A 10282-nucleotide genomic window follows, 5' to 3' on the forward strand; every position below is an offset into this window, starting at 1 on the left:
TGCCTCTGGAGTACTGCCTTCAGCCACAACACCCAGAGTTTAAATGAATGTTTTCCATAGAAGGCCAAAACCTTTCCAAAATTCTCTGAAAAATTACTGTTACTTGACACCTTTAGTTTAAAGGTTCAAGATTTTTTTTCCTAGAAGTTTTCAAAATGTTTCTGGTACCTAGTGATTTGAAAACATTCTCTAAGACTGTTGGCAATAAAAGACTCTTGGAAAGCAGATTGTATAAACCTTTATTTTCTCCATGGGTGACTGGATTTGCATTTATTTAATAATCCATAATCAAAACAAATATGCCAATTCATTAAATAATATGAATTAAAGGCTTTGTTGCCTTTGCTCCATGTAAAACCAATTGGAAAGGAAAACCAAATTTGGTTTTCTCAATGCTCAAATCAGCCGTGGATGATAAAAGGTTAGATTCTGGGATGTGTTTGGAGGAATTTTCTAATATTTTAGGGTGAAAGAAGATATTCTCCATCTTTTTTCAGCTTCAAAGATATGTGATCTTCCTGGCTGTTTAAGGTCCACTGCTGTTAAACTCTTGACTTGTCCTAATTTAAATTCTGCTCTGAAATCTTCCACAATCTATGCCTTACCTAGTACTTCCCAATGGGATGGACTCACTGAAGATTGTATTGACAATAGCTTTTTTCTCCAATCATAAGTACTTTGTAAATGGTATTAGCAATGTTACAAATGAAGCCATGAATCTTAGAATCTTAGAAACCTGCTTCAAGTACAGCAGGCTAGTGAACTAACAAAATATCCCCACAGCTCCAAAATAAGAGAAGGAAATCAAAGTAGAATGAAAGGGTTTCATACTAACAAGCAATCACATGGCCTTTAATGGCAGAGTTCTTTGCATTACTTGTACCTTGCATCAATACTGACAATAGCTAAGGCTAGAACGCAGATATTAAATATCACTTTTATTTACATCTTCTTGGACTTAGGCCATCAAAAATTTTTATTTTTCATCTATATAATAAGAATCATGTAACATCCTTGACATGAGGGTTGGTGTGGGTTCAGCATCCATGCTTTCTCAAACCAGTGTGCTCCTAAGGCCTATCTGCTCTACAATAGCAAGGAAGCTGCCATGTGCCACCACTCTGGCAACTAACACAAGTACACAAATATTTGAGCTTACAGTTTTAAAAGCTACAGCTTCAGGGGAGAACTTCCACACTACAGCCCAACAGCAATGTAAAATCTAAAAACCTAATCAAGCCATGGCAATGCAATGTCACCAGCTCTATTTCTGATAAAGCTACAGAGCCGGCAGCCTGTATCTACAATCCATATAGGTATATCATGCTTACCTTGGTTTAGTTTTTTCTTCTTCTCTAAGTGCACTGCTTTTCAACATTTTTTGGTAGAAATTATTTCATATTTACTACTCTCTTTCACAGTTATTTCATTCAAATACAATTCTTCTTTGTTCTTATACACTTTTCTACATTTACAGACTATTAATTGGTAAAAGATAATCACAATGCAAACCTCTACATTTTAAAGGTTTTTGCTACATACAATACACAACTTATACACAATACATATTTGAGAAGAGTCTAATGCTGCTGCTTTAAATGATTAAGACCAGAGTAAAGTTAAGGATGAGCTCTTTCAGGCTGTGTATTAAAAAAGCCTCAACTACTTCTGATTGTGCATAAGGCAAAGTGTATTTTGAGACACTAAACACAAATCTTTGAAAGAGCCCAATGAAGTTAGATGTATACATTCTTACTGAGACAATGGGAACTTGTCCCAGAATTTCCCATCAAACTCCACTGAAGCCTCCAGCCATAAAGTACAATTGATGGAAGTACCAAAGGCCACTTCCATGGGGACCTGAAACCAGATGTCTGTGAAGTCTTTACTGGTCCAGGACTCAGGAAACTGCTTTGACACTCAACATCAACCTGTCCTCAGGCTGGTAAGGCAGAGATGATCTATAAAGTTGTTGTAAGGTCTCTCTGAAATGGGCTCTCAAAAGGGGCTGAGGCTCAAGGTCTTCCAGACTAAAAAAACCTTCTTTCCAGATCCAAGGCAGGGTCGGGTATAAACAGAGATATGCCCATCCGCATGACCCTGCTGTACCGCATCTTCCCTCTTGCATCTGCAGAGGTGTCCAGAAATGGTAGAAGCATAGGATCCCACTGACAGAAAATGGGACATTCGCAGAGCTTCCCAGGGAGAATTTCTAACACAACCCCACACTGTGGTAGGGCCTAGAAAGGAAAGAAGGAACTCGACAGGAACCCACTGTAGTTCACTGCTTTCTGAAATGATACGTCTCTCTTTCAGAACTGAAGGATCTCAGCTTAGGTAGTGCATTCACAATGTACACAGGTTTATATAGGTTGGACATACATTTTTAAATATATTGAAAATGGTAAGCAAAAATATATTCATTGAAACAGCACATACACTTGTTACACATGTATTGAGGGATCACATTTTATCTACTTTAAATAGCAAATATATATCCTCTCTCAACGGTTTACTACTGCTTACTTAAAATATGTTGTGAAATGCCACAGTGACAATGGCCATGTTGTCCTTCACTAAACACAAAAAGTTTGAATAACAACGGAAAAAATAAAAATACTGCATTGATATGACTTGTTAAAGTTTCTGACAGTTAAAAGCTACTACTTCATTTTAAATATCCCCATTGAAACGCATCTATTTGTACTATTAGTCACACTGCATACTGCAATACAATGTTTAGCATGTTGTAAACTTTTACCAATCAATGACTTTTTAATAAGAAATTGTACAAATATACAGCTATTTATACCACATACTTATAAGGCCATTAACACAACAGCAAGATACATATAGAGAACTATAATCACCAACTTATGCAATGAATTCTTCTCCCAGCTGGCAATAACTGGGCTCATGTTACAATTGTCAGCAGTCTTTAGTTGAATGCTGAAGTTTCTAACAGGTTTTAATGATGTCTTGCAAGACCATGAGGTGCCAAATGAAGCATTAGCATGCAATGCCATTGTGGCACTTGATGATCTTAGCTGTGCATGGACTCTGTCCTGACTGCTGGGTAGCATGAAAGGCTTTTTCTGAATTGGGTGTGTTACTGAATGAACACCCAAAGCAAATGATTGTTGATAAATAAGTTCTCAAAGTTAAATAAATGGTTAGTGTTTTCCCCTGTGACTGAAGTGCATGAATATTTAAACTACACCTGTAGTTTAAACCTAAAAACACAGAAAAGTACTTGTCTTGAGTAGTCCCTTACTTACAGAAGTTTCCATTGTGAAATGAAGATTCATTTTTCTCAGCAATACATGAGGGAATATTTATCGGTGGGAAATCTTCTTTTGGCTTCTGAGTATTGCTGCTGCTGGATTTACTTCGACTGTGATCTGGAGTGGGTTGAATAGGCAAAGATCTGGCCACCTTGGATTTCACCAGGCAGCCACACACAAGGCGAAAGAAAGCCCGACGCATCTCCTTACTGGCCAGGGTGTAGATGATGGGGTTCATTGCAGAATTGATGACTGCCAGAGCGATAAACCAGTGGGCTTTGTACAAGATGGAGCACTCCTTGACTCTGCAGGCCACATCGATGAGGAACAGGATGAACAGTGGAGACCAGCACGCAATGAAGACACTAACAACGATCACAACAGTCCTAAGGAGTGCCATGGACCGCTCCGAGTTATTGTGGTTGGTGACATTACGACTGCTGGACTTTACCAGTATGTAGATGCGGGCATAGAGGATGACAATGGCGACCAAAATGGCTATGAAGATACTAATGCAGAACACAACATAATTTTTGGAGTATAGAGGCAAAATTGTTGAGCAATCTGGTAAATTGTTTATACAGTTCCAGCCGAGAATGGGGAGGGCACCCAAGGAAATTGAAATAAGCCAGCATGTACCAATGAGAAGGAACACCCTATATTTTTTATTTGCATCGTAAGGCCTCATTTTGATCATGGTCAAGTGCCGCTCAATAGCTATCGCTAGCAAGCTGAAAGTGGAAGCTCCCAGGGCAACAAACATGCTACCTTCCCTAATGAACCAGATTGTAGAGGACAAGCTCAGAGTTTTCTTCCCAGACATAAGAATGTTTACTTTGTAAACAATCCCAGCTAAAAGATCACAGAGAGCTAGATTGCCAATAAAAAAGTACATGCGGTTGTGAAATTTATTGTTTTTCCATATGGCAATCAACACCATCAAGTTTTCCAGGACTATGAAACTACATAGGATCAGAAATGAAATAGTGGGCAGGTCTATTTTATCAGTTGCCTTTTCCCTTAAAATAAGCTTTCCTGTGTAATTATAATGCAGTACAATAAGAGAGTCCACCTCTTCATTTCCTTGAGAGCTGACAAGAGCATCAGGTGGCATGGTAACTGCTGCCATCATTTATTTCCTGATGGATGCTGGATTTTTTTCTGGAGTATCACAAGAATATAGTTCCAATAATTTTCCACAAGAGGGAGATCAAGCCACGTTCCTCCCAGTGCTCCTCTGGGCAGGCGTTGTGTATCCTCACCTCCAGCACACCTCGCATATTAACTTGGGAGAGTGGCTCTCAAACCAGGCTCTGAAAATAAAATCAACAAATGGAACATAAGTATCACTGCCTTCCCATGTCAGCCAGTGCTTAAGCTGCAGCATACACCCAGGAGCCAGGGGTGAGGGTCTGTCACTGACGGGGCACTAAGATCCAGCACTGCTGCATGCCTCTCTCGGCAGCTGCAGGTAAGTGCAGACACAGCCTGGGTGCAGAAATACAAGGGAAATGCCACTACAACGTCATAACTGTTCAAAGGTGTTTTCCCCATGCTGAAAAACGCACAGAAGAGCCACGAGAAGGACTGGCAAACAGACCCAGCAAGCCATAGCATGGACAGTAAGCACTCACTGCCTCTGAAAAAGACCTAAGTGTACACTGCACTACCAAAAGACAACCCAAACATCACTGCCTTCACATCAGTAGGGCAAAGTCTATGCTTTTAGACCTTGTCCTTGTTTGCCATGTAGGTAGGAAACATACTGAGAAAGTTGGTGTCAAGTCTTGATACCAGTGTGCATGTTGCCAGTGCTTAAAATAACTTCCCCCAGTTAATGGTATAAATTTCTGCTATTTACAATTGAGAAGATGCACTGAAAGCCAGTCATCCTAAAGCCAACCTCCCACTCAAATTAGTTGGATTTGCGCTACCTTTTTAAAAATAAACATGGCAAGTAATATTTTTATAAATGTTGTTTTTCTTTATAGTTAACTTTACTGTTTTTTTCCCTTTACGTAGATATGCAGGACATATATTTAATATTCTTGGTGTTTTTAAAAAGTAAAAAATAGTTACACCAAATCTGACTTTCCCAGAAATTCTGATTTTCTTGGTTCACAATCAGTGCTCATGCCCCAAATACATGCACTGAGGATGAGCAAATGGCCAATTTTTCACTTTTCTAAGAAAACAAGAATGGAGGTGAGGACAGAACTTATTTCATGTGAACCAAATTTGTAACTTTTTTTTTCCGGAAAGGTAAGAAAATAATTGTACTGGATGGGAGGACACTTCTCATGGGCCCAAAATTGAATAACTTAATTTAGGGAACTTTTTAAGAGCTGGAGCTCCTGACCATAGTATTTATTTACTCAAGAGTCATGAACATTTTCCAAACACATTAAAGACACTTTCAAAGGGCAGGTATCAAGGTAAGGAGGGATGGAAAAATATTATCTTTAAGGTCTCTTCCAACCCAATCCATTCTCAGATTTTATGATTCTGTATGTGGATTTCTTAAGATCAGAAACACGTTTGAGCCACTGATGACCCAACAGACTGTTCTGGGCACTTGAGAAGTCAGAGATGCGTTTTCAAGTGCCTTCTGAGGATCAGGGGAGGAGCAAACCACATCCCAGATGAAAGTAAAGATATTTAAATGGTGACCCACACCCTATTTTCCCACCCTTCCTTTTCCTTGATTCCCTCCTTCAGAAAAAAGTTATCTGATAAAAGCCTACAGTGAACTGACTTGAATTCTTTAGTGTATTCAGGATGTTCTAAAATTACTTTCTGAGAAAATAATTTGGTGTTTTCCCACTGTTATTTCCCCATTTTAGTTCATAGATCCAAATTACTACAGTTGAAGAGGCCCACAGGAAAAGACATCCAAGAAACAAAGTTGCTGCTTGGTGTCTTTGTCCTTTTTTACTCTGAAGATGACAGCAATCACCTTATTTCTCTCCCAGGAGCTGAACTGGGTCCTTGAGCTGTTAAATTCTTTTCTGAAGCATGGTAACAGTTATTCTCAACAGCTTTTCTCAACAGAAAAACTTCACCTCAGCTAAGGTTCAGCGTAATTGTAATTCAGTTACAATCTGTGCACTGTTAACACATTAACTGTCACAGTCTTTCATTGTATTGGCTTATAACAAAATCCCACTGTGTCCATATGAATTGCAAGTGCTTTCCACTGTAAAATAAACAATTACATTTGACTAGAAAAGTATTTGTTAATAATACTTCCACCAGCAATACTCACTAGACTGGCTGATGACTGTCTGAGAGAATAATATTCCTATCATTTAAGAGCACCACATGCAACAAAATAAATATTTCTTTAAGACATTTTCAAGTGACTTGTCACACTCGTCTATCAAAGTGCAAATACACTTCTTTCTGTGAAGAAAATTATATGCCAGACATAGGAGTTTATCAGCCACAATTCAGCAGATGCAAAGTGTCATGACTGTACTAAAGGTAATGGCACTATACCAGTTCCCCTGGCTGAAATCAAGGATGATGCACTCAATCAGCAGAAATTGTACAGCCTTGGCCACTGTTAGTAATTACTTCTCTTAAAATTGCTATAGCAAACCTACTATCACAAAATTAAATCTTTGACAAGCTAGTAAGAAGACAAGGAAAGTTGTAACGTTATTATTTACCAGGACTCTCACTGACGCTCACAGAGTACCACACACAAGACGTTTGAAAGTTAATACAAATAAGGTAATAAATTAGAACTTATTTCCAAGTAATGCCGTTCAGCCATATCTTCTTTTGTTTACCTCCTGCCTTGTAGCCAGTAATTCAGAAAGAACATTCTTTCTTTAACGATTAGAAAAATTAATGCTGGGTATGCATTATAATAACAAGAAAGTTACAAGGCAGGTTCAGGATAACCTGTGTCACTGCTTTGTGACAGCTCAACGATTTACTCCTCAAAACAAGTTTGCCCTAGTCACATACTAGCTGCAAAGTATGGACCTCAGCTCAAAATATTTAAAAAAACAACTTGAAGAACCTGTCTGTGGCATGTCGCTTGCCCAGCACTGCCATGGTTAGGTACCTCAGCATCCCAGACTCTTGAAACCACTGGAAATGAGTTTTATTTCCTCTGAAGCAAACCAGAGAACCCCTATTTCTACACCAGCAGGTACCACTAGAAGGTTAAACCTCTTTGCAGTGCAGAGGCAATCTGGCTGTACTTCCTCATGGATGTGCTGGCTAAACCAGTGACTGCTAAATTACCAAATTAAGGCAGCGGTACATGCTCAGGACAATTCAGTTGCCTTCTCCAGCTATTTGGCTGACCTTTGTTGTCCCAGCTCTGAGGATGGAGAGAGCAGCTGGGGTCCAAGCTGTGAGCACCAAGATATCCTCCCTTCTGTGAAATCTCCTCACCCACTGGCACACTTTGGAGTTTAACCACTGGAGGGAGCTTAATGCAGACTTCTGCAGAGGTCAAGGATCCTGGCAGGGTCAAGCACCCTTTCCAATTAGAGCAGGGGCTCTTTATCATGGATCACGTCACTGGTGGATAGGGTCCCTCTGCCCAACACCCCAAGAAAGAAGCAATGCTGTGTGGAAGGCCACAACCTCTTGACTTGCTCTATGGCAAGACACGGCTCCTCTATCTTCTCCAACTGAACCCCAAAGTGGTGCATGCAGAAAGTCAGGGTCATAGCTCTCACTGGCTCCCCTGGCCTGCAGCTTTTCTCTGGGAACACATAATTCCCAGTGCCAGAAGGCAACAGGGAACCTGTGTTAGTCCTTCAGCAACCACCTCCCTGCCATACATCTCAACTCTCCCTTTCCAGTGGGTTCTTAGGTCACGAGTCCTGCAGGGAGCTGAGGGCTTTTGCCCTCTCACAAGTCACTGGGCACTTTATATCTAGAAGAAATAAGAAATTTCTGTATTCAAAAGGTGAACCAAACTGCTCTCAATTGTCCTGAAGTCAAAGCAATAAATGAGAATAAAGTGAGCACAGAACTTGACCTTCTGCTACATACTTTTGCCTGCAGAAGAACATATGATACCACGCATGCAGTAGACTTGTAATTTGGAATCATATTTTCCTGTTTTCCAAACAGCCACAAACAGACTTGACCAAAGAAACCAGATGCCCTTTTACCACCACCCACACTGCAGTTCTCCCTCTGCTTCCATGTACAACACCACATTTTGGTCAAAAGAGAGAATTTTAAAAACAGCAAAGGGAAAGACAAAAATGCAAATCTGAAGTGAAACCCTTTTATATTTTATGTATCTGTAAAGCTTTTCCAAATGAAAAGTGAACACATGTAGTTTATCAGGCACCCTTACCCTGGTAGTCTCATTAACAGAAAGAGCAGTTCATTTCAATACACATTTCCACTGAAATTAAGCCATGCTAGATGCAGATGAAGTTTAGACAATAAACATCTGCTACAGAAAAATATCTTCGAGAACTCAAACAAACTTGCAGAAGATTTTTTCTTAAGTAAATGTGCTGGCAGTTTACAGCCTCAGGAAAACAAATAGTTACTTTTCTTCGTTCTGGCTTTTAGACATCAGTTTGAATTTTGTAACACCGAGTAGCACACATGTACACCTCAGAGGGGAGATCCCGGATGGATTAATTCGTGGTCGTTTAAAGGGAAGGCATTTTAACCTCCTTCTCCGTCCCCCAGCGCTCCCGACCCATTCCCCCACTCCAAACTTAAGTAACTGTTCTCAAATTTCCATTAGCGCTGCGGCCTGAGCCTTCTGGGCTGACAAACGTCTTGTTTAGGTTACCCGACGTGTCCGCCCCGCGACGGTCTCACACAGCTCTCTCACATCGCTCTACCCACGGGGCGTGAGGCTCGCTAGACCCGGCGTTCCCACGCGGCTCGATGCCGCTCCGTGCCAGCCGCACACCCCGAGCGGCGGCTTCCCGCTCCGACAGCCGCACCGCACCGCATCCCGCCCGGGGCAGAGGGGCCGGGGCGGGCAGGGCGCGGACCTCCGGTACCTGCTGCGTCCCCGCGTCCCTCGGCGCTCCAAGGCCGCCGCATCCGACCTCGCCGCCTGCGCGGCGCCGCTCGGGCCCCGGGGCTGCGCTGGGCAGGACCGGGCCGGGCCGGGCCGGGCCGGGCGGGGCTGGGATGGCCCCGGCCCTGCCCCGCCGCCGCCGCCAATCCCCGCCGCCGCCGCCGCCTCGCCCGGGCACCCCCGACCGACCGACCTCCCGACCGCCGCTCCGGGCTCTTCCCGGTCCCCGCGTCCGCCTGCCCTGGCCCCTGCCTCTGGCACGCTGCTCCCGCGCCGCCGGCGCCGCCGGACACGCTCCGCTCCCCGCTCCGGCGGCCCCTGCCTGCCCCCGTCCGCCCGTCCCGTCCCACCACGCCTCACCCCGCCCCTTGGCCGCTCGCCGTGCCCGGGGCAGCAGCGCCCCGGGGCTGGGTGCTGCCGGCGGGGCACGGCCGCTCGGGTACCAGCGCGGTTAATGCTTAAACGGCGTTTTGGGCAGCCGGCGAGAAAATGCGAGGAGGCAGAGCCCACCGCCGAGTATTTATAACGCCCAGAAGAATGCCAGGTGGAGGGTTACTCGGGTCTGGCGGCTAGAATGTTCAAGTGAGGTTGTACGTGTTCCACCTCTTCTCTGTTTCGCTGTGTCCAGTAATGCGACCTTCAGAGAGCTTGAGTCGAGAGGCACAGGGTAAAACATTCAGAAATTCTCGGTAAAAGTACTTCTTCGGGTTTGACCCAGAACTGCCGATTACAGCATGCTCCTGGAAAGGTACCTCTTGACAGAGTTATTGACTGAATAATAGCAGCCCAAGGACAGCGACAGGCACGTGGATTATGCCAGTGACAGGAGCAGCACTTTGAAAAAGAAGTTGGAACCTGGATCCCACAAGTGTCTTATTTAAATGTACTTGTAAGATGCTTGTGGGTACAGCAAATCTTTCTGTCAGAAGTGTGTATGATAAGCTGGCAAACAAAGGCACTACAGCAACCTTGCTAA

At 43.1% G+C, this 10282-nt stretch overlaps 1 protein-coding gene across 3 annotated transcripts; it reads right to left on the reverse strand.

The window, feature by feature from the left end:
* Positions 1 to 251: 251 nt before the first annotated feature.
* S1PR3 (sphingosine-1-phosphate receptor 3) lies at positions 252 to 9782 on the reverse strand. 3 transcript variants are annotated; one of them, XM_058823567.1, is made up of 2 exons: positions 9667 to 9782; positions 252 to 4597 (listed from the first exon to the last, which is right to left on the reverse strand). In XM_058823567.1, exon 2 carries the CDS (start codon positions 4414 to 4416, stop codon positions 3271 to 3273), a length of 1146 nt encoding a protein of 381 aa, XP_058679550.1. In that variant the 5' UTR covers positions 4417 to 4597; positions 9667 to 9782; the 3' UTR covers positions 252 to 3270. The 3 variants fall into 3 exon arrangements, with proteins under 3 accessions (XP_058679550.1, XP_058679552.1, XP_058679551.1); XM_058823569.1 differs by lacking the exon at positions 9667 to 9782 and adding an exon at positions 9500 to 9619; XM_058823568.1 differs by lacking the exon at positions 9667 to 9782 and adding an exon at positions 9287 to 9450.
* Positions 9783 to 10282: the final 500 nt, after the last annotated feature.

The sequence above is a fragment of the Ammospiza caudacuta genome, chromosome Z (genome assembly GCF_027887145.1).
Source record: "Ammospiza caudacuta isolate bAmmCau1 chromosome Z, bAmmCau1.pri, whole genome shotgun sequence".
NCBI lineage: Eukaryota > Metazoa > Chordata > Aves > Passeriformes > Passerellidae > Ammospiza > Ammospiza caudacuta.

Coding starts and splice junctions, on each gene's coding strand:
- S1PR3 (XM_058823567.1), bottom strand. CDS start 4,416: ATGATGGCAGCAGTTACCATGCCACCTGATGCTCTTGTCAGCTCTCAA.